The sequence below is a fragment of the Bolinopsis microptera genome, chromosome 8, assembly GCF_026151205.1.
Source record: "Bolinopsis microptera isolate Bmic1 chromosome 8, MBARI_Bmic_1.0, whole genome shotgun sequence".
NCBI lineage: Eukaryota > Metazoa > Ctenophora > Tentaculata > Lobata > Bolinopsidae > Bolinopsis > Bolinopsis microptera.
The window spans coordinates 5,389,436-5,417,325 of NC_087079.1; the positions used below are offsets into that span (position 1 = coordinate 5,389,436).

General features: G+C 40.1%; 3 protein-coding genes across 4 annotated transcripts in view; 1 reads left to right on the plus strand and 2 right to left on the minus strand.

Annotated features, from left to right (window-relative positions):
• The window catches only part of LOC134820255 (cystinosin homolog), a 96,045-nt gene that overhangs the window by 21,418 nt on the left and 46,737 nt on the right, over nt 1-27,890 (minus strand). The gene's annotated exons all lie outside the window — the stretch shown is intronic.
• The window catches only part of LOC134820254 (nascent polypeptide-associated complex subunit alpha, muscle-specific form-like), a 69,515-nt gene that overhangs the window by 5,462 nt on the left and 36,163 nt on the right, over nt 1-27,890 (minus strand). The gene's annotated exons all lie outside the window — the stretch shown is intronic.
• LOC134819758 (uncharacterized) lies at nt 5,069-26,971 on the plus strand. Its single transcript, XM_063829895.1, has 35 exons — nt 5,069-5,131; nt 5,329-6,049; nt 9,717-10,022; nt 10,325-10,669; nt 10,893-11,222; nt 11,352-11,447; nt 11,569-11,664; nt 11,906-12,049; nt 12,287-12,418; nt 12,682-12,933; nt 13,491-13,729; nt 13,983-14,244; nt 14,389-14,553; nt 17,774-17,953; nt 18,209-18,439; nt 18,652-18,749; nt 18,987-19,094; nt 19,396-19,543; nt 19,806-19,911; nt 20,241-20,314; nt 20,453-20,589; nt 21,095-21,244; nt 21,414-21,524; nt 21,662-21,755; nt 21,960-22,069; nt 22,322-22,428; nt 22,609-22,747; nt 22,919-23,127; nt 23,334-23,496; nt 23,630-23,773; nt 23,979-24,102; nt 24,261-25,314; nt 25,581-25,680; nt 25,903-26,028; nt 26,203-26,971. The coding sequence occupies exons 1-35, from the start codon at nt 5,096-5,098 to the stop codon at nt 26,551-26,553; spliced, it is 7,188 nt and encodes a 2,395-aa protein (XP_063685965.1). The 5' UTR covers nt 5,069-5,095; the 3' UTR covers nt 26,554-26,971.

A 27,890-nucleotide genomic window follows, 5' to 3' on the forward strand; every position in this document is an offset into this window, starting at 1 on the left:
CACTTTAGACGGTGAGGTATCCCTGACTGGGGACGCTGGTTTCGCCACAGCCTCAAGTCTGTTGCCGTTCGGAACTCCTAGGTTTAGTGCATTCATTCTCCGTCTTTCCCTTGTTTCATGCAGCTTCTGGAACTTAATGTCAGAGCGAGCTATCTCTCTGGTTAATAGCGTTTTTTGCGGACTAGTGATTGCTTTTCGTTCCATCCTTATAACGTGGCCCCTATCGTGGTTTTATTGCGTCAGCGTGTTTCTTTACAATCCTGTCTCCGTGTTGGACCACGTAATTGTTCGAATTATCACCGAGTCTTTTGATTACTCTAGCTTGCTCCCAGTGGCTTTTGTCGTCCATTTTGGCGAAAATGAGCTGATTTTCCCGGAACTCTCGAGTTCTGGGGTATTCGTTAATTGCAACTTGCAGTTTCTCAGATTGCAATTCCTGCTCCCTCATCCGATCGGTTGGTTTGATTTGGTGTAGTTTAGATCGCAGAGTTCTGTTGAACGCTAACACAGCTGGTGTTTGACCAGTAGACGAATGGGGTGTGTTGCGGTAAGTTAGCAGAAAATCGTTCAGATTCTTGCACACGTCCTTACTGGTTACAGACATCTTTTTCAGGGCGGATTTAAACGACTGAACAAGTCGTTCGCAGATTCCGTTTGATTTGGGAGAATACGTCGGAACAGTCACGTGCTTTATACCACAGGATTTCAGATATCCCTCAGTTTCATCCGACACGAACTGTGGTCCGTTATCCGTTACCAGACAGATTGGGATACCTGTACGAGAGAATATGGATCTAAAAGCACGTATTGTAGCACTAGATGTTGTATTTGTGTTCATTTGAACAACTTCAGGCCACTTGCTGTAAGAGTCTACTAATAATAGCCACATGCTGCCCAGGAATGGGCCCGCAAAGTCAGCGTGTACTCTTTGGAAAGGTGCACTGGTTTTAGCCCAGGGGTGGTCAACGACTTTAGTCATGTTCTTACCATACTTGGCGCATGTCTCACACGTCCGAGCAGTATCCTCGATTTGTGTGTCAAGACGTGGCCAGTAAACGTAAGATCTGGCCAAGGATTTCATACCTGTTACTCCAATGTGAGTGGCGTGCAGAATATCCATTACAGTGCTTCTCAGTTTAGCGGGAATCACGACACGGGCTCCCCAAGTTAAACACCCAAGTTCATGGCTCAACTCGTCTCTTCTAGTCCAGAAAGCTTTGAGATCACCGTCACATTTCAGATTCTTCGGCCAACCATTCAGAGTGTATTCCAAAACTCTGCTCAGAATCGGGTCCTTACGAGTGTCGTTCGCCACTAACTCAGCATTGAGTAAAGTCTCGCTCATAGTCAGTGCGAACATATCACCAAACTCGTCTCTCTCCCTCACAGGGTGTGTTACCGATTTTGGCAGCCTGGATAACATATCAGCGTTAGCATGATCCTTGGTATTACGATATTGAATGTCATACTGGTAATTCATAAGGAATAAAGCCCACCTAGTTAACCTACCGGCAGTCATCTCTGGAATTGGCTTATCGCCAAATATACGAACCAGCGCACGATGATCTGTCACCAAGGTAAACTGTCTCATATACAAGTAAATATGTAGGCGCTTTATGGCCCACACTATGGCCAGGGCCTCTTTGTCCACTTGAGCGTAATTCCTCTCGGCCGGTGACAGGGTCCGGGAGATGAACTCAATGGGGCGCTCATCCCCATTCAGCATAATGTGAGACAACACTGCGCCAATGCCACCGATTGAAGCATCAGTGTCCAGTTTAAGAGGAAGCTTGGGATTGTAAAAGGTCAATACACGGTTAGAAGCCAGCAGATTTTTCAATATTTTAAACGCTGTCTTTTCGGTATTTGTCCACACCCACTTTACATTCTTAGCTCTCAGCCTTTCAATTGGAGCAATCACAGACGACAAGTTGGGCAAATAGCGCCTGTAATAATTCACAGCCCCCAAAAAACTAATTAGTTCGTCCACATTCCTAGGTTCTGGAGCCATCAGCATACTCTCGACCTTGCTTTTCACGGGTTTGATCCCTTCAGCAGACACCACATGACCCAGATAGACAACTTCTTTTTGCATGAAAGAAGTTTTTTCGGTTTTACATTTAAAACCTCGCTGCTCCAACCTACTTATGACATTATTGAGGTTGATCAGATGGTCACTCTCATTTCGACCAGAAACTAATATATCGTCAATTCTGCAGCACGTCATAGGCACACCCCACAGAGTGTCATCCATACATGACTGGAATATAGCCGATGCACTGCTGATGCCATACGGCAAGCGATTCCATTGATACAACCCTTTGTGCGTATTCAGGGTGGTCAAGACACGGTCCTCATTTCTTATCAACAGGTTATTATAAGCCTTTTTGATGTCAATCTTAGAGAACGTTTGTCCCCCCTGCACAGCATTCAGACATTCCTCCACGGTAGGTAGAGGGTATTGTCGGGTGCTGATACATTTGTTCAGGGTCGATTTATAATCCCCACAAATGCGCACTGACTGCCCTCCATCCTTCTTCACAGGCACTATGGGTGTCCCCCATGGACTGTCTTCGACTTTGGTTAGAATCTTCGCTTCAACCATATCATTTAACTCACTTTCAACCTTGTTTCTCAAGGCATAGGGTAGACTACGGGCCTTCATCATAATAGGTTTGGAGTTGTCCTTCAGGACCAAACTTGCCTGTACACCCTTAACTAGTCCTAAACCCGATTTAAACACCTCGCTCTGTTTTAACTGAGCGATACTACGACATTGATCAACCCGAGTACAGGTGTTTTCACATTTCCACCTGTTTTTCACGGTCGCACCATCGGTTAGCATGTCACCCTTATCGACACCACTCCCAGAGCAGCTTTCACAGCTCACTGACACCTGCTGGGATTTGTCTGGGGCTAAATTATGTACTAACTTTGTGCTGAGCAGCTTCTCTAGCCAATTCTGTCCACAGAACTTTACAATCCACGGTCTTCCAAACAAACTGGGGAAGTCCTCTGCTACATAGAGCTGCATTCCATGAGCTTTTTCACCGTTCAACTCTACATTAACTACAGCACAGCCGTCAACTGTTTTGATTTGTCCGTTTGCAACCCGTAATGTTTGCCTGCTGGGTGTAAGTGTTAAATTGGCCAAGCCACAAGATAATAATGTACGTTTGCTCACAACAGACACTGCAGACCCTGAATCGAACTCCATAGACAGAAGTTTACCGTTGATTTCTACTTCTACATACGGTTTGCTTAACTCAATCATATTGACATTCGGTAACACATTATCAGAAACTAAACTTGAATCAGACTTATCAGTGGTAATAGTGGAATCGGGGTCACAAACAAGATAACTAAAATCAAAGGCATTAAACACCTTATCCCTCACATACATATTTGAAGATTTCGAATCAGTTAAATGAGTAAGTTTAGAGAAATCAGCACACAGATAAGAACATGTATTAGCATTACCTTTTTCAATCTCAACTGAATTACACTCATTGTCATGATCATACTCGGGGTAAAGCTCATTGTCCAAGACATTTTCACAATTCTCATCCATACCGAACTCATAACTCTCCGAACTCGACTCTCCTTGTTCAATGTTGTGAACAATGCTGTTTTGCTTGCAATTCTTGGAGATGTGTCCAATACGTTTGCAGATATGACACCGGACTTGACAATTTTCACCAATATGTCCACGAAGTCCGCACCGTCTACATTTAAGTCCCTTTTGCATTCCACTTTTCTGCTTTCCACCCGAACCACCTGAACTTTCCCCCTTCTTCCCATAGAGGTTTTTCATTGTTCTTTTGAATGTTGGTTTCACAAAGTTCACTGATCTCGATGACTCTCCCGGTGATAACGTGCTATTCATGAACTGAGCCTCCCTGTTTGCCTGCTCACGGCTTAACGCTTCCTTCACCGCGGTTGCCAGTGTTAAGTCATCCTTCGTTAACAACTCGGAAACAACCTTTTGATTCCTCAGCCCCGCGAGCAGCTGATCCAATATAGCCTCGTTGTAGTTGGCAAACTCACATTCATTTGCGATTGTTCTTAATCTTGACACATAGGTCGCTGTGGTTTCTTCACCCTCTTGTACACAACTTCTTAGTTTATATCTTTGAGCAAACTTTGTTGGTGCAGGGGCCAAGTGATCTATTATAGATCACGGTTAGCCTCACGGTTAGAACCGTCATTAGCTAACTCTGGGACCTCTGCTGCCAGTCCTCCCGCCAATAACTCAAACTCATATCTTTCAAACCAGCTTTTTTGACAGCATGTGACGGTTAGAGGCTCTTTTGTCCTCGTCGCCATTTGTTGTAGCGTGATCGTAGAAATAAAACAAGTTGTTAACACGTAATCATAGAGGCTAGGGAAGAACAAATCGTTAATAACAAATTATGATAGCAATCAATGTTCAATATATATAACAGGGACCTCTTTATTTAACCATATATTAAGTTCTCCGAGCATTCGGCTTGTATTGGTCGACCTTGCAGACCTTGCAGACCAAAGTCTTTAAAATAGACGGCGCATGTGTTCGGTAGATCAATATTGAGGTACAAGCTCGTCTTTGTTTCGCCTTTAACCATTCCATTCTCGATATTGATATTTTATAGAGTATAAAACGATAGGTTAGACCTTTCAGGTATCCCAAATTTTGTTTTAAATCCTGTTAACACTAGTATTCCCTAGTATTTTAACTTTTGTCAGTTTTAATCCTGTTTCTCAGGAAATTTTGTAACATTTTGGCTCTTAACATTGAAATTATTGTTTGTTCCTAGTATAGGTGTTAAGCAAAGTTTTGCATAGATCTTATCTAGTGTCATATAATACACAATACTGAACCGATATAATCCATTACTCAGTATACTATACTAATTACAACACTACAAATCTATTACATTTATTGAGAATTATGTATCGTGATGGAAATATTTTAAACGGGTCATATCCTGTCCAAACCCAGGATGCATAACACGAAGAATTTGTTGTAACTTTGTATGGAAAGCATTAATACAATCATTCATTAATTAAACAATAGTTTCATTTTTAGAAATCGGAGAAGCTTAAAAAAGAACGAATGACAGACAATGTAATCATTTTGATCTTGATAACGGTAAGCCGTAAGGTGATTTGAGACCTAAAAGTTTTACTGACAACAAACAAAAATTAAAAAGATGTTTAAATACCTAACAAATTATCGATTAACTGATTTCTCATAGAAAATTTCGTGATATCATTATATTAGGACTGGTTCACATCAGTTATTACTATCACGTGATATCATATTGTTGATTCTCGTTTAATATTCAGGTAATTGTAGCTGTTGAAGTTACTGGACAAGAACAGGATGAGGCAGCTAATGGGGATGTAGTAGTTGACAACGATGAGATTGCAGAGTTTGAAAATTCTGACAATGGCGACTCCCAGAATGGAAATACCGAGAGTGAAACTTCTGAAAATGGTGACTCCCAGAATGGAAATACCGAGAGTGAAACTTCTGACAATGGCGACCCCCAGAATGGAAATACCGAGAGTGAAACTTCTGAAAATGGCGACTCCCAGAATGGAAATACCGAGAGTGAGACTTCTGACAATGGTGACTCCCAGAATGAAAATACCGAGAGTGAAATTTCTGAAAATGGTGACTCCCAGAATGGAAATACCGAGAGTGAAACTTCTGACAATGGTGACTCCCAGAATGAAAATTCCGAGAGTGAAACTTCTGAAAATGGTGAATCCCAGAATGAAAATTCCGAGAGTGAAACTTCTGACAATGGTGACTCCCAGAATGAAAATTCCGAGAGTGAAACTTCTGACAATGGGGAATCCCAGAATGAAAATACCGAGAGTGAAACTTCTGACAATGGTGACTCCCAGAATGGAAATACCGAGAGTGAAACTTCTGAAAATGGTGACTCCCAGAATGGAAATACCGAGAGTGAAACTTCTGAAAATGGTGACTCCCAGAATGGAAATACCGAGAGTGAAACTTCTGGCAATGGTGACTCCCAGAATGGAAATTCCGATGCACGTAAGTCTGATTCAAAACAAAGCTGGTGTCAGACTCACAACAAATTAATGAAATTTTAGAACTTAAAAGCGATTGCGAACTTCGCAATAAGTTAAAGCTTACCAACCATTTATATTACAAATACTGCAAACTTGTGGTTACTAGGATGATGTATTACTGATATCTGGATATTATCCGGTTGGAAGAGACAAGGACAAGTGAAACAAGGAAGTTAGGAGTAAGGGCAAATTTTCGGCGTCAACGCCATCTTCAGGCTAAAATTGTTATAAATGTTAGTATATAATAAATGCTTCTATACTAGTTAAAATGCTAAATTAAAATTACACACACTGAATACAGGTTACATCAAATGGTATTATACATTACATTGAAAATAGTGATGTACACACGTTTTACACTCTGTCCAAGTACATAATATCTACTGAACAGCAGGGTCGTGTGCTATTTGTTTAAATTTGTCTTTGAATATGTTGTAAAAGAAATCCCTTAAGCTTCTCGCACTCTTGAACTTTGTTATTGATACTAGGTTTAAATAAATTAATGTAGTAAGCTTCTGTCACTTTACGTTTAATGGTGCTATATAAGTTAATTTCTAAAATATCGAAGGAAATATCTGGTTCTATGTTATCGTGAAACTCTGAATAATGAGCAGCCAACGCATTATCAGGATAGGTTAAAGGCCTGTTGACTGCTCTTCGATGCTCTGAAAATCTATCGTGTGCTGTTCTACTCGTTTCCCCTATATATAGCTCTTGACATAATTTACACGTAACTTTGTATATGACACATTTTGGTTTGCAGTCGTGATTTGTTGTGATGAGTGGACATATATGATACAGTTTGGTATGGTGCAGTGTGGTTTGTCGTGTGGTCGTGATGAACATAAGATCTCTGAGAGTTTCTTACCTGGTGTGAATATGAATTTGACCGGTAAGTTGTGTGAGAGGGCAAATTGAGTGACTTCTTTGGAAAATGGCTCGTTGATGAATGGTAGAGTGCATGTTACGTGGTCGGTATCTTGTATGTTTGATGATGAAGGGTTATGACGTGTTGTAGGTGAGAGAGGGTCAAGTCGTCCAGTTTTGTTTATACGTCGTGGGTCTTGGTAACCGTTGTTGACCAACAAGTTGTCTACTATCTTCATGGACTCTTCTTTATACTCTGGTGTTGATGAGCAAAAAGCAGCCGTTTTGTAGAAGTTCTTGATGGTTGCTACTTTAGTTCCCTCATTGTGGTGGCTGTTGGCGTGCAGTGTGATATTCTTTTTCTGCTTCTTTCTGTAGAATTTGTGGTGTAGTGTTCCCTGTTCGTCGATCTTTATCTGGGTGTCGAGGAATGGGGTGAAATCCTGACGGCTTTCCGGATAGTCAATTTCCCATTTGAGCAACTGGTCTGGGTCCTCGTTTGAGATGGACTCCACTATCCTCAGAGCTTCTTCTTTGGAGCTGGCTAGACTCCCGGCATCATCCACGTATCTCCGGTAGAATGAGACGTGTAAATCAGTGTAAATCGATCTTCTCTCGAACATATATACTCGTACTATCGCTCCTATTGGTGATGGTTGGCACCCCATGAAGAGACCAATTTTCTTACACATCCTACTTATCTCTGTCCATAACACATTACTCTCAGTCTCTCTCTTAATTATGACAGCAAAACAGTAGACTTATTTAAATCACATAATACCCAACTACCGACTATTTATTTAATACAGAAAACTCATAAATTTGATTGTAATGTCTTAGTTTCAGATGTAGATATTATTTCTAATTGTAAAATACGTCCAATTGTGTCTTGTATAAATTCCCCTTCTGAGAAGCTTGCTTGGATTGTTAAATCTATTCTATCTCCTCTGCTTAATCATGTTCCATCTCACCTGAGCAATATACACACTCACCTAGAAGAGCTTCAAAACATGTCACATCAACAACTCTCAGGTCTCTCATTCTTCACAGCTGACGTCACAGCACTGTACACAAACATCAACATCAGTGGCTGCATTCAAGACCTCATTACACTCACCGAAGAACATTGGGAAGACCTCGACACCTGGGGTCTAACACTCACGCACATCCACAAGATCCTTGAATTCGTCTTCACCAACTCATACTTTACATATCACTCAAGACTCTACCTCCAGAAAATTGGTCTCTTCATGGGGTGCCAACCATCACCAATAGGAGCGATAGTACGAGTATATATGTTCGAGAGAAGATCGATTTACACTGATTTACACGTCTCATTCTACCGGAGATACGTGGATGATGCCGGGAGTCTAGCCAGCTCCAAAGAAGAAGCTCTGAGGATAGTGGAGTCCATCTCAAACGAGGACCCAGACCAGTTGCTCAAATGGGAAATTGACTATCCGGAAAGCCGTCAGGATTTCACCCCATTCCTCGACACCCAGATAAAGATCGACGAACAGGGAACACTACACCACAAATTCTACAGAAAGAAACAGAAAAAGAATATCACACTGCACGCCAACAGCCACCACAATGAGGGAACTAAAGTAGCAACCATCAAGAACTTCTACAAAACGGCTGCTTTTTGCTCATCAACACCAGAGTATAAAGAAGAGTCCATGAAGATAGTAGACAACTTGTTGGTCAACAACGGTTACCAAGACCCACGACGTATAAACAAAACTGGACGACTTGACCCTCTCTCACCTACAACACGTCATAACCCTTCATCATCAAACATACAAGATACCGACCACGTAACATGCACTCTACCATTCATCAACGAGCCATTTTCCAAAGAAGTCACTCAATTTGCCCTCTCACACAACTTACCGGTCAAATTCATATTCACACCAGGTAAGAAACTCTCAGAGATCTTATGTTCATCACGACCACACGACAAACCACACTGCACCATACCAAACTGTATCATATATGTCCACTCATCACAACAAATCACGACTGCAAACCAAAATGTGTCATATACAAAGTTACGTGTAAATTATGTCAAGAGCTATATATAGGGGAAACGAGTAGAACAGCACACGATAGATTTTCAGAGCATCGAAGAGCAGTCAACAGGCCTTTAACCTATCCTGATAATGCGTTGGCTGCTCATTATTCAGAGTTTCACGATAACATAGAACCAGATATTTCCTTCGATATTTTAGAAATTAACTTATATAGCACCATTAAACGTAAAGTGACAGAAGCTTACTACATTAATTTATTTAAACCTAGTATCAATAACAAAGTTCAAGAGTGCGAGAAGCTTAAGGGATTTCTTTTACAACATATTCAAAGACAAATTTAAACAAATAGCACACGACCCTGCTGTTCAGTAGATATTATGTACTTGGACAGAGTGTAAAACGTGTGTACATCACTATTTTCAATGTAATGTATAATACCATTTGATGTAACCTGTATTCAGTGTGTGTAATTTTAATTTAGCATTTTAACTAGTATAGAAGCATTTATTATATACTAACATTTATAACAATTTTAGCCTGAAGATGGCGTTGACGCCGAAAATTTGCCCTTACTCCTAACTTCCTTGTTTCACTTGTCCTTGTCTCTTCCAACCGGATAATATCCAGATATCAGTATTTCAATCATGAGACTAATAAACAGCGAACTACTCCGTTATTTGATGATGTATTAGTACAGTTAAAAAGGATCTAACTTGCTCCTTATTTCAGATATAACAGAAGTAAACCAGGAACAACTCAAAGGTACCGACGCAAACATATCTTGCAATGTAACTAATCTAAGGCAACAACTTGCGGAGGTGAAATGGAGAGACTCAGAGGGTTACGAAGTAGCGAGCAGTGTGTCCGGAACATTTGACGGAGTGTCCGGAACATTTGACGCCTCTTCCTCTTCTCAAACTACCACTCTATCGGTGGCTGGTGTAGATAACATCAAGGATACTACTTATAAATGTCTTGTCAGGACTACAGCAGATGCGGCGTGGCAGGAGGCTACTGTCCACTTAAAAGTTTTCAGTAAGTATCCCGGAAATTGTTGAGTATACAATTGCAATACAGTGGCACTTTTAAACAGTGTTTCGTGAGGCAATTTTTATTTTTTATTAAATACTTCTCAAACTTTACAGAGTACAGCAATTATAGCGTATAAAATAAACTCGAATAAATTATTGCCCCCGGCCCCGTCTATTAAATCTGACGGGAAACCATACACGGTACTGCACAGTAAAATGTGCCCGCAATTACATGGCCCCGATAAAAACATGCAATCCTCGTTATCAAGATTCTAAAATAACATTGATATGAAACCACCATTTCAGCTGCCACCCCTACAACCAAATTGGTTACTACTGCTGTCGATCAAACACTAAGTTGTACAATTGGTGACTTGGATGCAAATCATCCGGTCTACGTAACGTGGACAGAACCAGATGGTGGAGCGGTTTCAAAATCAAGTATAGGAGAGTACTACGAAATCGACGATGGAGAGGTTGATAAGGCTGGAATTCAACATGCAACTCTTACTATTAAAGAAGCCAAAATGAGAGAGTTTTCCGGACAAACCTCCTTCGTTTACACGTGTTCGGTTAGGTCGGTTCAATACAATACACTGGAACCTTCACCATCATCTGATATAGTTGTCTCTGCAGACATTCTCACACTAAGTAAGTGCTAAATTGAAGAATCTATGATCCATATCTCGAATGAAGTGGGATCAGTATTCTGCTTTTAGTTTCAACAGTCTTTTATAACCTGGCAATTTCAACTTTATAAATTCTTAGACCAACTTCACTTAGGATGATCTAACGCTATCGTTTGATCCGGAATTAGTATAAAACGATTGAATATCTCAAACATGAGATAAACGAAACAAACCCACAACCACAGATGTAGAACCAGTGAGTAGCCAAGTGGAAGACGGCACAGCCACAACAATCACAACAATCACAATATCTTGTGTAGTATCCGGTCTCACAAAGGAGCTGGACGGGGTGGGATGGGTGAGGAGGTGGGAGGGTGTTGATGTAAATATAGAAAACAAAGATGAGAATGGCTATTGGGTTGATAAGGGTACTTTTGAAGCTGAGGCCGGTCGTCAGATCACTTCGTTAGAGATTCCTGTCAGCACTATTAGAGATGGTGATGTGTTCGCTTGTGTCATACAATCTGATGAACATGGGAAAACAAAAGAAGCTCCCGAACGGAAGGTTGTACATAGTAAGTTTGCAATAGACTGTTATTATTTGCGTAACCGTTGATTTATAGTACATACTTTCATATGTACAACATTTTCATGAAAAACTTTCAAAAGGTTTGTGAAGCCTTGAATAATGAAATGTACTCCAGCGCGGTGTGAGGCAGGTTCCTACAGATCCATCTCAATGACAGTGTGTGAGGAGTGTCCTCCAGGAAATCAAGCCAACCCCGAACAGACGCAATGCGGTGAGACTGAAAGATCCTATAAATAATAAAGCTGAACTTAAAATAAACGAAAATAACACCGTCTAATAGCATTTCAATATTGAGATTAAGATAGTTTCTGACCCCTGTGAATATTTTTCAGACTCCTGTTATAGAGGTTCGTACAGAGACGACTCGATGATGAGGTGTGAGGTGTGTCCACCGGGAACTGAAGCTGATCAACAACGCTCACAATGTGGTAAAACAGTAAAATTCTTTTCAATTATCAATATTTTTATTAACTGACATTTTGTATTAACCCCGATCTAACCCAAACCGTCTATTTTAGCGGGCACCAATTATTTGTAGTTTCAGTCCTGGCTTAAGTTGTACAACTACATGAGAAACAAAGTTTAATATAGCAAGAATGAACATTCGGATATCATTGAAAGGGAAAGCTTTATCTAAACAGCAATTAAATCACAACAAATACTTTACAGAGGCTTGCAGAGAAGGATTCTACAAGGACAGCACATACACGGAGTGTGAGGCATGTCCTACTAATCAATTCAGTTTAGAAGGGGCGGAACACTGTACCCCGTGTCCCTCAGGAGCTGTAGTAAACCAAGAGCAGTCGCAGTGTGGTAAGTCACGTGTCACTCCTTATATGGGCATCATGTCACGTGTCACTCCTTATATGGGCATCATGTCACGTGTCACTCCTTATATGGGCATCATGTCACGTGTCACTCCTTATATGGGCATCATGTCACGTGTCACTTCTTATATGGGCATCATGTCACGTGTCACTCCTTATATGGGCATCTTATCACGTGTATACCTCATTTAAACTCTTTCTAACTCGTTGTAACACTTTACAGTGCAGAGTTGCAGTGAAAACCAATATCAATGCCAAGACAAATCAGGGTGTATACCCTCTACTAAGAAGTGTGACGGAGTAAAGCACTGTCCTGACAGTTCAGATGAAACCCCACCCACTTGTATTGGTGGTGGTGAGTACCTTTATAGTTTATAAATCTCAAGTTCTTAAATAGGTTCATATCTCCTTCAATCCTTCATCCTGATTAACTTTCTCCCCTCTACTACCTCTCATCAGTTCTCATTATCTTAGTTCTGATAAAACCCGGGGATTGTCAGGTAGTGCACCACCCGGTTTTAAGATAAGAAGTCAACTTGGTATTTTCTGGCAATTAAGCTATCAAGCTAGAGTCTGAAATCAAATTCTAATATGTTATGAACTCCGTCTGAATTCCAGGAACAACAGCTGAAGAAACTTCTCCAGCGTGCCCGCCCCTTCCCCCACCTGACGGTATCTCCAAACTCACCTGCAGCTCTCCCACCCGGTGTACCTACTCTTGTATTAACCCCTTACTGAGGTTCTACACAAGTACCTATACATTACAGACAGGGCTGGTGTCTGAGATGGAGGTCACGTGCAACCCAGCTACCTCCCAGTGGTCTCATATGGGCTTTTATAACCCTTTCGGGGTCTTCCCTTCTTGTAGAGGTTGGTTTATTTAATGTGGGCATTATTTCAGTTATGAAGGAATTAAGTATTATGGGATCAATTCATTATAATTTGGCAGATAAGGTCATGGATATATACTATGTTCTTGTAGAGGTGTTCAGGGCTTGTAAATCCGAATATTGCTGGGAAGGTGAAGAAGGAAGGAACCATATTGTTCTGACAAAGGTTTTGATTGGTTAATGCTGAAAGCTGATTGGTTAAAAAATGTAGTTCATATCCCCCTCATACATAATATAGTCCTTAATCTTTTAAACCACCTGCTAGGTGCTAGCCCCTTTGTTTACCTAAGGGTTTGTTTGAGCCTTCAAAACATGAGCAAGCATGATACAAAAATTACCACGGTGGACAGATTCATGAATATAACATAGATTAACAAGTTTCCTCAATTTCAACAACCAAGATCAAATCAGTCCTATAAGACACGTTCCCTGCACAAGTGTGACAAATTTGGGGATGCTTAAAAAAGAAAATTACTGTTCGACTTAAAGATAAAATCTCTTAACTTAACCTATAAATTAACAGATGTAATTTGTCAGAGACTTTCGGATATACGCTTTTCTTAGAATGGACGGGGAGTTTCTCCCCTTCCTCTATACACGGAGATGAAGACCCTGACCGACCCTCTCGTTCCACTACAACTTGCCCAACAAACCTCACTGAAACTGTAAGATCTGCTTTCTATGGCGTAGAGAAATTACAAAAAATCAAGTTCATGTGTAAAATCGAAGGTGACGAATCGGATGATCACGAAACTACCAATTGCTTTTACATTAGAGTAAGTACTAAGTAATGTAAAGGGAGAGGTTTTGTTTTTAACTTATAGTTTGAGAGCATTAATGCTCTGAAGTTTAATCCCAAGTGAAGACTACATGCTTTTTTTCATTGCAATAATAAAGTTTAGTTGTTACGCTTAATATTCAACAATTTTGCCGCAAAATAGAAAATTTAAAATAACATGCGTCTGATTAAAAAAATCGGGACATTCCTAGGTTTCGAAAATGGTTTTGAATAAATCTTTTATCCTTCAGGATGGTGGTAAATGTACAGTTTTGGATGATGTAAGTTTACTGCTAACCTTTTTTATGGGAGTACAGCTTCCCGGAAATGAAAACAATAACAAAACTTACATAACTGTGATAGGAGATGCATTAAACCAGAAATTTTATGATATTGCGTTTAATATAACAGTGGATGGGACTAAGTTTACAGATAATAATGATCTGAATATGGTCGGTGTGAAAAACGATTGCAAATACGGACATGTATTGATGGATGGGGAAACTCCTTGCGGTTAGTCGTACTGTTTGTCAAGAATACAAGTTTCCAGCGGTTTAAAAAATTGGCCATATATAATGGTACAGTGAATTTTATGTGTTATATCAATCACAGAGTGAGCCTAATCACGTGACTAACTAATAATTAAACACCTTCCAGTGCCATGTGACAGAGGGGAGTTCTACGATGGGCCCGGGTGTAGCCTGTGTCCTCGAAACCAGTACAACAGTAATATTGGTATGACAGAGTGCGAACCTTGTTCCGGTAGTGACGTCACACCACGGGAGGGATCTGTAGAGATAACAAGCTGTGTTCCTCCAACAGGTTCTTATCTTGCTTAGTTCGGTTAAGGACCTCCACATACTTAGTAAGCCACGTGAGAGATCTGTAGAGATAACAAGCTGCGTTCTTCCAACAGGTTCTTATCTTGCTTAGTTCGGTTTAGGACCTCCACATACTTAATAAGCCACGTGAGGGATCTATACAGATAACAAGCTGTGTTCCTCCAACAGGTTCCTATCTTGCTTAGTTCGGTTTAGGACATCCACATACGTAGTAAGCCACGTGAGAGATCTGTAGAGATAACAAGCTGCGTTCTTCCAACAGGTTCTTATCTTGCTTAGTTTGGTTTAGGACCTCCACATACTTAATAAGCCACGTGAGGGATCTATACAGATAACAAGCTGTGTTCCTCCAACAGGTTCTTATCTTGCTTAGTTCGGTTTAGGACATCCACATACTTAGTAAGCCACGTGAGAGATCTGTAGAGATAACAAGCTGCGTTCTTCCAACAGGTTCTTATCTTGCTTAGTTCGGTTTAGGACCTCCACATACTTAATAAGCCACGTGAGGGATCTATACAGATAACAAGCTGTGTTCCTCCAACAGGTTCTTATCTTGCTTAGTTCGGTTTAGGACATCCACATACTTAGTAAGCCACGTGAGAGATCTGTAGAGATAACAAGCTGCGTTCTTCCAACAGGTTCTTATCTTGCTTAGTTCGGTTTAGGACCTCCACATACTTAGTAAGCCACGTGAGGGATCAGTAGAGATAACAAGCTGTGTTCCTCCAACAGGTTCCTATCTTGCTTAGTTCGGTTTAGGACCTCCACATACTTAGTAAGCCACGTGAGGGATCTGTAGAGATAACAAGCTGTGTTCCTCCAACAGGTTCCTATCTTGCTTAGTTCGGTTTAGGACCTCCACATACTTAGTAAGCCACGTGAGAGATCTGTAGAGATAACAAGCTGCGTTCTTCCAACAGGTTCTTATCTTGCTTAGTTCGGTTTAGGACCTCCACATACTTAGTAAGCCACGTGAGGGATCAGTAGAGATAACAAGCTGTGTTCCTCCAACAGGTTCCTATCTTGCTTAGTTCGGTTTAGGACCTCCACATACTTAGTAAGCCACGTGAGGGATCTGTAGAGATAACAAGCTGTGTTCCTCCAACAGGTTCCTATCTTGCTTAGTTCGGTTTAGGACCTCCACATACTTAGTAAGCCACGTGAAGGATCTGTAGAGATAACAAGCTGTGTTCCTCCAACAGGTTCCTATCTTGCTTAGTTCGGTTTAGGACCTCCACATACTTAGTAAGCCACGTGAAGGATCTATACAGATAACAAGCTGTGTTCCTCCAACAGGTTCTTATCTTGCTTAGCGTCATAGTGATCGTTGTAATGTTATGTTATTGTTGTTTTTTTTATACCCTTTATATATTATTATTAATCAACTATTTACAGCAAACACAAGATAATAGAAATTAAATCATAAAATCGAGTGGCCGAGTAGTCTCGACTCACCCATAACTTCTCCAAAGACGTCTATCATGAGCTTTGTACACTAAATCGTTGAAATTACTTAAACTAAATCTTTTATTTACAATCACAATAATTTGTTTTGTCATAATGTCTTTTAATAATAAATCAAATAAATTTGAACGAGGTCTGCCCCTCCTTCCTTTGTAGTCAAAACATCCTAAACATGCAAATCTGAAAGATAAGAAGGCGGGAGTGTCATCACCGCTTCTGAGAACGTGCCCAAGCATCTTCCATCTTGCTTTCTTGATCCTTTCAGTAAGGGGTCTGACATTACATCTCTTATATAAATTCTCGTTACTGATAACCGTAGGCCAATAGGTGTTGATTATCTGTCTCAGATGCTTCCTTTGAAGAACGTCGACAGATGCCATTACGGTTTTAGGAGCAGCCCAGCTGCTACAGTTATACAACAACACTGAAGTGACAAGAGCTTCGTACAGCTTCAGCTTTCTACTCTCACTGATCTGAACAGAACTATTCAACCAGACTTTCTTGTAGGTGTAGAAGGCAACATTGGCTTTGTTGCGTCTGTTGACAATATCTCTTTCTGAGCAGAGCTTTGATCCTAATAGCACTGACTCTCGCCACTCTTCATCTCCTCTAATTTTATTGCCATGGGCATCTAAAGCATCTGTATCTGCCAAATACACTCTTGTAAACACCGTCTTTGATTCGTTAACAAAGAGACTCCAATCCCTTAGTATATCACTGGCAATCTCTAGTATCTTCACCAGGATCTGACCATCTTCACTCAGAAGCTCAGCATCGTCAGCATAGGCGGACTCTAACGGGAGGCCTCTATCAGAGACTGGGGGGTTCGGTCTAGGAATCGTGACACTGATCACGGCTCTGATGTGATTCAGGGCACCGGCAAGGGTCAATGTAAACACTTTACCTGCCAGACTGTCTCCCTGGTAAGCGCCAATATTAATCACAAATTCACCAGACTCAGATCTGTTGACCGTCACCTTGAGCGTTGTATTTGAGAGGAGGTACTGAACTAGGCGAATGTCGTCTCTAGAGCATCCTGCATCAATGAGGAGGTTGATGATGGTCTGTCTGCGGATAGTATTAAACGCAGCGGTCATGTCAATGTTGATTTTACTATACTCAAACTCGCGCCTGGTAACCACTGATGTCAACATTCTCTGAGACCATACCAGGTCAGCACAACTGCGACCCTGCTTGTATGCCGCCTGCCAAGGTCCAGTGTACATATCAACGTGGTAATTGATTCTGTTCAAGGCTACGAGGGATAGGACTTTTCTAGTTCCATTTAGCAATGTGAGGGGCCGGATAGACTTTATCGGACCTCGGGGTTTTCCTGGCTTCTGAAGGGGTGTCAGGATACCTTCTCCAATAGCTGGGATGTATGTGTTGGTCTCAAAGGAGAGATTATAGATCCTAGCCAACTCACCCTTTATATAAGCCAATTTTTTGGCCAACTTAGATCCTTTTCTTTACCACTTTTACTCGTGGCTATTATTACTAGAGTTGGCTTACTTATGTGGAGGTCCTTTACCTGTAACCAGCATCTTTCACCCTGGGTTTTCATACATCTTATCTAATCAGGATTTTTTAATATTCTAAATTAGTTCAACCTTTCATCAGTCATTACAACTGCTGAGAATGGTTACTAATGGTTACTAGTGGTTACTAGTGGTTACTAATGCTCCGTAATCTTTACCTACTTAAACTTGACACTTAAATAATAGTATTACCACCAGAGGTGTGCACGGTGTTGGAGGAGCCGGCCGGCCGCAGATCACCAACGCCAGGAACCAAAGTCACAACCCAAACACCAGTCCAGACTTTCTGTCAGAATGGATATTCTCTAAAGTACGGAGAAACAGCTGAACGAACGTGCGAGTTTCTGACGCAGACTGACTCTACTCAACAGTGTTTTGGTGAGTCAACTTTGGAGTTCCTTATTTGTAACAAATGTAACACTTGTAATACTTGTAACACTTGTAACACGATGTTTCTTGTAATTGTAGTCATCAAAATGCAACTATTATAAACTGGATTTCTATAATTTTAATGCACCTATCAAATGATGCTTACAAGTCATCAAAATGCGCTTGTAAACATCAAATACGCAAATAAATTTGCTACAGCCTAAACCAGCGAAAAAACTAACATTTTCCTAATATTGATTACAGAGGTGTGTACCATTCTATCTAGCAAGAATAAAGATGTGGAATACTACTATTACACAAACAGTGCGGGTGAACGTAGAGTGTACCGGAAGGACTATCTCATGTATAACCAAGTAATACAGGTGCAGGGCACGTGCTTTGGGGCGGGAATAGGTGAGCTATTCTGTCATACTCCTGGATCAGAGATAGGTGTGCCAATATGTCAAGATGGGACCAATGGAACTGTACCTAAAGGTTTGGATTATTTTCTTACTTTAATTACTTCTGTTTAAGAGTGCTCTCTTAAATTATTACCAGTGATCGAATGAGGATGTCATGTCAGACCCAAACTGAGAACCGGTTTTTTTGGTCGTAATAAGATTGCCAACTTTCCGAGGACTCGGTCGAATAATTTGTAACATTAATCTGTAACAGTAATGTAACACAGTACATGTAATACACTTCAGCCTGTGCCAGTGAGCGAGAGATCAGTGCAGTATTTGGTGATTATAACTGGCCGGAGACTGAACCTGGTACCAACACTACCCTACCCTGTCAGCACACAGTGAATCAGTGTTCAGTTTACTACTTTTATTAGTTTACTACTAATAAAAGTAGTAAACTGAACACGATATATACACATGAATTTTTAAAGCTCATGTTAATAAAACCTTTCGTATCATTTATATGTTTTAAGAACTTCCTTCCAGGGTATTTAATGTGGTCGTACTACCAATCCTATCATTCTCTTAGAACTAACTAAACAATCTGTAGCTGATCTTTATTGTCATCATGTTACCAGGATGAGTTCAACGCCAAGAAGTTCTGTAGCTCAACTGGTAAATACAGAGAGACTGACTTCTCTTCCTGCCCCTCTTCTGTGGCTCCAGAGATTAATGATATTTTTGAGGTACCCATTTTGAAATAAGCATCGATATGAAACACATCACGTTAAGAGAAGAAGGTTCAAATTAACAAAGCGTGGTTATTAATTTTAATTAATATAATATCAACTTAATGAACGCAGAACAACCGGTTTCCCTTCCAACTCAACCAACTGCCCCTTATATCCAGAAATTTATGATATTTTTGAGATACTCATTTCTATACCAGTGTAAATATGAAACACCCTTTCGAGATAAGATGGTTTCCCCAACACTTAAAAAAACCAAATTTCCCTTCCAACTCCACCAACCGTCCCCTTATACCAGGAAGTTCAAGGAGTCACCACTGAAACCCAAGACGATATATCAGAGAAGATCAAGGAAACTACAGCATATTCTGGTGGACAGATGAGCTCGCAGGACGTGGAGAAGACAGCTGACATTATTGACGACTTCCTGGATGCCCCTGATATAGGTTATACTTATAACTTACGTTAAGAATTTAAGAATTATTATAATATGCTAATTTATGCAATATTTAATGTATTGAATGTAAATATAGATAGTGAGTGTTAATTGTTAATATATATATAATGTATTATATATGCCGCGTATAATGTATATATATACATTATACGCGGCAAGAAAACGCCATTAATATAAATGTAATATATGATTATCCACTTTCTTAAATTATATTTAACACGACTTTATAATATCTTTAATAATTTCATCAGAGCTGTCCCTCACCACCATTGACAACCTCATCAAGACAGTTGACAATGTTCAGACTAACGCAGAGGAAGAGGAGATGAGGAAAGAGGGAACGAGCGATAAGTTCAGGTGATAATTGAATATTTTAAATATTTAACATAATATATTATAATATGACATAATACTTAATTAATATGTTAACGTATCTTGGATTAAACATTCGTATCCTCCTCAGAGTACATCAAAGCACAATAAATCGCCATAAATGCAGTTTGATCACATTTCATACGATTCTTTGTCGTTGTTACTATTGTTACTTTGTTAGTTAGTTAGTTAGTTAGTTACTTTGTTAGTTAGTTAGTTAGTTAGTTAGTTAGTTAGTTAGTTAGTTAGTTAGTTAGTTAGTTAGTTAGTTAGTTAGTTACTACTAGTATAGAGCTTAACCCCGGTTCTGACAGGGAATCTGCTGTGAAGATTGTGGGGGAAATCGCTAAGAGGACGGAGGCGACGTTTGTGCCAATGAAATCTGTTGGTAAGTTTGCAAGTCTTGCAGAATGTTGGGAACGTTTCCATATCAAAGTGGTTCTCGATATATTAATTAAATAGAAACATCATCACATTACATTTTAGTGCCTTTTAGAATACAGAAATATAAAGAAAGTGTTCTCAGGATTTGCTGTAGCCGAAGTTACAGAGGTTGATACAATAAGGTCAGTAACAAAGAATCTGTTAGTGTTGACTGGTGAGACGAATGTTATTGAGGGCAGCAACAACGAGGAAAAGTCAGGAACCAACACCTACTTCAAAGTAAGTGTAGTCAGGAACCAACACCTACTTCAAAGTAAGTGTAGTCAGGAACCAACACCTACTTCAAAGTAAGTGTAGTCAGGAACCAACACCTACTTCAAAGTAAGTGTAGTCAGGAACCAACACCTACTTCAAAGTAAGTGTAGTCAGGAACCAACACCTACTTCAAAGTAAGTGTAGTCAGGAACCAACACCTACTTCAAAGTAAGTGTAGTCAGGAACCAACACCTACTTCAAAGTAAGTGTCACCCTAATCACTCGGTACTCTCTAAAATCACAGTTATTTCATAGGTCAGTGTGGGTCTTGACACTCCAGCCAAGTTTAACTTTTTTAATTCAAATCCAAATTCATATACTAATCTATGCATACCAGGTGTTTGATTTTTTCCCGAAATAAGTACACACTACACATCTCATAGATGTTTTGAAAACCCACAATGATTCAGATCTTATCTTTTTTTTAATGATAAGATGATACAAGATAAACTGAGTTATCCCCGGATAGGCTGAACTCTCAACATCTGAGAACGAGGTTGCTACGGCTGTTTACTATGAGACTGATAAGTCGTTCCCATCCACTGCTGTGTCTACAGGGACTACTGCTGATGAGAGTTTCCAAACAGTCGCTAAGAAACTGGTCGCAGAGACTGGAGAAGTAAGTTATGATTTACTCTTACTTATTACTAACTAGATTACATTTTTAATTAATGAGGACTAGTAGACTCAAATGAGTTTTCCTAATGGATTCCTGATTGACGACAAACAATGATATCTGTTATCTGCATTAACATTACATGGGAGAAGAGTCACGATTATGATTTCAGGTATCTTTGGTAGCAACAGTTATATCTGATATCAACATCGTGGACAGAAGCTCTTCTGCGATAATACCTTTGGGAGTGGGTAAAAAAGTTACCATGAAATTCCAGATTAAGGTAAAGTTAACAAATCTATATGATACCAAGTAATCTTTATTTACATTATCTCTATACTATATATAGGAATATGTATTATGTTACCAAGTAATCTACATGTTACCAATTATGTTACCAAGTAACCGTCGTGAACCCAGGATGAAACAGAGAAGAAAGTGCACAGTTACACAAGAAGAAAGACTCTGGTAACCAGTAAGCTGAGCTGCAAGTACTATGACAGTGCGATTGAGGGTATGTTCAGTTATTACTAAGCTACTGAGATTATGTTGAGTATTTGAATACTTAGCTTTTATCCCTTTTTGTAAGAAACAAAACTGGAAATAGAATCCAACGGCTTCGAGAATTTATAACTATGTTGATTGATTGCTATTCCTATTTTGAACAACGTACATATTCTGTTGTATTTACTCATACTATATCTTGTCTAAACTTCAGTGAGAGATTGGAGTGAGGCAGGTTGTGAGACTGAGACTGATGATGCACTGCTGGGAGAGACTGGTGTCACTTGCTCGTGTGATCATCTCACTAGTTTTGCAGTTCTCATGGTATGTTCACTATATGTATATATGTATAGCTGAAAGCACGGTGCATGGCCTACACGGACCGCCTCTAACTGGCCAATCCCTGTTTACATGCCGTGTAGCAGGGAACCAGATAGAGCTAAACTAGTAAGCGGGACATAAAGCTCTTCATTTACCTTTCACCTTTCAGTGATTCATTTCCTTCTGGGCTACCTCACACTGAAAAATGAGCGCCGACCACAAGTTGTCCGCTCTGTAAAATGAAAAAAATTTCAGTCGTTCACGAAGGAGGAGAACGATCTAGAGGAGCTGGTATCGCACATTCTGCTCGGGATCAGCCTCTTCTGTCTGCTCCTAACTCTTGCTGCCATCCTTCCGAACAAGTAAGGTGATGCGCAGTGCCGCGTCCTGCCGTGCCGTATGAAATTATGAATTGTTGTGCTTTTAGAGTGTGAAGTTTATGAATGCTGATGTGGATTGTGGAATCACCCTATCACAGCCGTTTTTAATAGGCACTTCCTCCTTTCTGTTTCATATCTTGTTTAAAATCGAATTTTTTTCAGGAAATCCTTGAAAATGAAGTCTGTTCGTGTAAATCTTATGCTGATTATAGCTCTGATTTTCTCTATCGTCTGTTTCTTCTTGATGGACCTATTCGTGGAGACGGAAGATGACATTGAGCCTAGTATCCCCTGCTCCATTGTAAGTAACTATTGACAACTGTAGTGTTTGAATTATTATGGCTACTTACCATAATGTCTACTGCTATGAGGCAAAAAGCGTGCAGTAGCTTGTACGACTGCGGGATTTGTACCTTGAATCAACGTTGATCATCCACATTAAATTCCTTGACTAATAACAAACTAACTTCAGATCGCATTTCTGTTGAACTATTTCTGGCTGTGTCAACTGAGCTGGATGATAGTAGAAGCTGCTACCATGTACCTGGCTCTAGTCAAAGTGTTCGGAACCTACATCAGTAGGGCGATGCTGAAGTACAGTTTGGTAGGGTGGGGAGCTCCTCTTGTATTCCCGCTGATTGCTGTTGCTTGGGGGAGGGCGGAGTTCGCTGATCCTAAGACGTCAGTTCCATTTGGAGAGTAGAAATTTCAGTATTTTGTTGGCAAGGCTCCCTGTATCTGTGGATATATTACCGAATTCTCCTTTGACAGAATATAATTCGACTACCATATCTTTCAAGACTTTTAAATGAATGATGGGAACCTTAAAAGTATAAAAGTAACACTTACCCGAGTAATTACCATTATTAAATAATAACATGGTACAGGTGTTTTATAAAGTACCCCTACGGACTAGCCACGTTCTACGCCCCTGTAGTGTTGGGAGTCCTGGTTAACTGGGTGCTGTTCTTCTTTATAGTACGGGTTATCTTGGTAGCCAGCAAGAATAAGGCTCAGAAAATGGGTGATTCCAATGTCAAGATGAGACAAGTAAGTTTACTGTTTAGTTTTCACCAGAATTTGAAATACAGAAATAGTACATACCCGATGATCATGAACATTACAAATTCCTTCTGAACACTGTTTTTATGATATTTTTTCAACAAGTTCTTCCGTTCCATAGAAGCAGCTACAGTCGGCTCTGGCAGTATCTACTCTACTAGGCTTGAGTTGGATTATTGGCTCTTTCCTCCTGGTGGATAACAGGAACTACAGTACAATAAACATAGCGCTTAGGTGGCTCTTTACACTTCTCAATGCCCCTCAGGTAAACTTACTGCTCTCATTTCCAATAGCTGATTAGTCACGGTGAAATCAAAATGGATGCCTATTGCCTTGTGACAAGATATTGGTCAGAAATTACGTGATCGCTTGATAGCTCACCGTCCATATTATGTCCGCCCAAAATTATGTCCGCCCATGTATTTTCCGCCTAAATAAGGTCCGATAAGTTAACCTGATTGCTTATCCAGGGGATCTTCATATTTCTCTTCTACGTTGTTCTTAAAGAGGACACACGAAACTTCTGGTTGCAAAAGTTCAAACGGCAGAAGAAGAAGGTTCCAGGAATATCGTACACTGGTGTAGACTCAAAAGGTCTGTACAGTAAATCAAAAAAATTCCTCGATGTTACATAATGAAATTCTTCGCTGATATCTAATTTTAATCTTGATTTAAAATCGTTAAGTTTGCTTCTTGTTTCTTATAATAAATCAACGTCTAGCGACTCTGATTACACTTCACCCGCGTTCCAGGTCAGAAGAAGAAAGACATCAACAGCACCACAGCAATATCCCAGGTTGTTTCCAACCAGTCGGTGATGAACACCCAACTCAGTATAACACCTAACATAACACCTTATACAACACCCCAGAATACACCTCTCCTAACACCTCGTCACGTGACTAAACCTGTTGTTAATAATACTGACACTGCTAGTGCTCTCAGCGTGGAAATTCATATTCCTGTCTCCAGTTCAAAACATTTGGTAGATAGTGATCCCCCCGATGGACGTATTGGTAAAGTTGGTAATTTAGAAGTAGAGTCAAAACTTTCGGGTGATGAAGTGTCGAGGACAAGTAGTGATCAAGTTGAAGATGAGAGGATTTATTTTGATCCCGACGAAATTAATTTGGAGTCAGAGGAGGTTAAGATAGAAATGGAGCATTCATTCCCTGATAATACTGAAGTCGTTGACATTGATATAAATGTGAATAAAGGCTTACCCGCAGAAAATGAATACACCATTAATCTTTCAATCGGGGACAGTAACACCATAGAAAATGTTTCGATTGAAGGCAGTGAATCTAAAGATGTTTCATCCTCGCAAAAAAGTGAATCAGTAGAAAATGTATCTTCTTTGGTTAGTGAATCAAAAGAAGATACACCTTCTATAGTCAGTGAATCAGAAGAAAACGTACCTTCCCTACCCAGTAAATCAGAAGAAGATTTATTTTCTATGGATAACGAATCAGTAGAAGATGTAACTTCAAGGGGTATTGTATTTATAGAATATGAACCTTCTATAGAAATAGAAACAGAAAAAAATGCACCTACTATTATAGATAGTGACTCAATAGAAAATGCACCCTCTTTAGAAAATGTATCAATAGAAGATGAACCTGTTGTGGATAATGAATCCTCTATAGAACCAGAACCAGAGTTTAGCCATCCAGCACTAGATACCGAACCTAACATCCCATTAAAAAGACCCCGTGGGTTTAAAAGCCGAGTAGTGCAAGTTGTTGCTGCAATGCTTTTTAAGTCGGGAAAAGAACGAAAGAGTGTTAAAGATAAACCTAGCTGGATGTAAGTTGTATATATCAGATAATATGTTAAATATACTAATTATGTCAGATATCCTATCTGCCTAGCCAGTAACTATAACTTATTGAATAAGTAAATTATTCAGTACTGAGTACATGATAAATAAAGTTTCTATGACAACCCCAGTTCTATTTCATTCACAATACACACTCCAGTCTTGGATTTCTCTTTCTAACACACAATTGTTTCATTTTATGAGCAACAAAACATTGCAATAAATCAAAAGTGAAACCATGCTCCTTATTCAGTAGTTTAAACAAAGCCAGAAAGGACGACGCTGAAGAGGCTGAAGACAAAGAAGATGATTACCATGGTCTCAGACTAAACAAATTCGGGAACTTCAATGAGGTGAGAAAACGGAATGTTAGAACGATCGGGAAAATTGCTCAGTTTCCCGAGATATGCTGCTGCTTCAACTGTAGTTTTAAAACCACTTATCATAAATTAGAGATAATCTGTAGCTATCGTTTCCTATTTGAAGATAGACTGATGCCTGATTGTCCTAAACATAATTTCAAATGCAGCATTAAATCAGTAAAAGTTGTAACTGTTTGACGGACCCCTTTTAAGGTAACGATAATGGAAGAGAAAGATAAGACAATAGAACGGAAACTAAAGTCACAATTGAAGAGAGTAGAAAGTGGTCAACCCGTTATAGTAGAGGAAGATCAGTACGAAGCACCCAAACTAAAACAGGTTAAGAGAATAATTATAATCTTTAATAAAACGGAGCGCTGGAAATTGAAATTGTACGGGGTCAGAGGTTCATGAAATGGTCGCTCATGAAATACAAACAATTATATTCATAACATTATCTATTCACGATTATATTCATAATATTTGTTTATTAACGATTAATATATTCGTTAGGTTACCCCACTTGAGGAGACAGAAGAAACTATAGAATTGAACGAATTAGAAAACAAGTTGGAAAAGCAACTCGAGAGGATTGATAGTGAAAAACATCCTGGAGATAATATTCTGGACGATTCAGAAAAATTCGATCATAAAGGTGAACGGCTGGAAACAGAGGAGTTGTCTAGCAAGCTGGAGGAACAGTTAAAAAAGATTGAACTTGGAGAGGATGGACTCCTTGATATATCTCAATCGGACGAGGAAAAACACAATCACAAAGGCGAACAGCTGGAATCTGAGGAGTTAGAAACCAAGCTGAAAGAGCGATTAAAGAAGATTAATAGCGGCGAATTTCTTGATACATAGATTATTAAAAATATATATCTCGCTGTGTAAGATGGACATCGCAATGCGCGTTTCACCTGATTTTAACTGATTGAGGAACCTCCAAGTGTATGTACGGATAGCCGGATACACTGTACACCCTAAACAACTGTTTACTATAATTTTCTCTCCGTTGATCACGGACTTTTGTTATAAGCGGATTTTAAACCAGAATAAAGATCTGATTGTAATTTTGAGCTTTCTTATAATACACTTTGATATTATCATTTATTTGTCGCATGCTCACTTGAAATGATCTTTCTTTTAAGACTTTTTGGTTTTTTAATATTAGATTCATGTAACTGATAATAAATGTTAACGAAGTATTGCCATTTTTAAAGACTTATTCAATGATTATAATGAGTTAAATTGTCTTTGACATTTTTATCATTATAGCAAAACGGCAACTTGGTCGTTTAGCTCCGGACAGTCTATGCAACGTCTATGCAACGTCCATGCAACAACAAAAGAACCGTCTATGCAACGTCTATGCAACGTCCCTGCACAATGAACACTCTATGCACACTCCCTGCACGGTCAGTCTATGCAACGTCTATGCAACGTCTATGCAACGTCTATGCAACGTCTATGCAACGTCCCTGCACAGTACCATATGAACACCGGCTACTAGCCGGCTACTAGCCGGCTACTAGCCGGCTAGTAGCCACTTTTGTAATAACAGCTCCTCAACTTCACATTACCAACCGGCTACTAACCGGCACTTGAAAAGTGGTCACTAGCCGGCTACTAACCGGCTACTAGCCGGCTAGTGACCACAAAGTGGCTACTAACCGGCTACTAAGCGGTCACTAGCCGGCTATTAGCCGAGCTCTAAAGCAGACCTACTAGTAGCCGGTTCCAAACCGGCTACTAGCCGGCACTTAGAAAGCGGTCACTAGCCGGCTACTAACCGGCTACTAACCGGCTAGTAACCACCAAGTGGCTACTAACCGGCTACTAACCGGTCACTAGCCGGCTCTTAAGCGGACCTACTAGCCGGCACTCGAAAAGCGGTCGCTAGCCGGCTACTAACCGGCTACTAACCGGCTAGTAACCACCAAGTGGCTACTAACCGGCTACTAACCGGTCACTAGCCGGCTATTAGCCGAGCTCTAAAGCAGACCTACTAGTAGCCGGTTCCAAACCGGCTACTAGCCGGCACTTAGAAAGCGGTCACTAGCCGGCTACTAACCGGCTACTAACCGGCTAGTAACCACCAAGTGGCTACTAACCGGCTACTAACCGGTCACTAGCCGGCTCTTAAGCGGACCTACTAGTAGCCGGTTCCAAACTGCTTTAGAGCCGGCTAGTGACCGGTT

Coding starts and splice junctions, on each gene's coding strand:
- LOC134819758 (XM_063829895.1), top strand. CDS start 5,096: ATGACAGACAATGTAATCATTTTGATCTTGATAACG. Junction 11,665..11,905: donor TCAACAACGCTCACAATGTG/GTAAAACAGTAA, acceptor AATACTTTACAG/AGGCTTGCAGAGAAGGATTC. Junction 25,681..25,902: donor AATTCGGGAACTTCAATGAG/GTGAGAAAACGG, acceptor ACCCCTTTTAAG/GTAACGATAATGGAAGAGAA.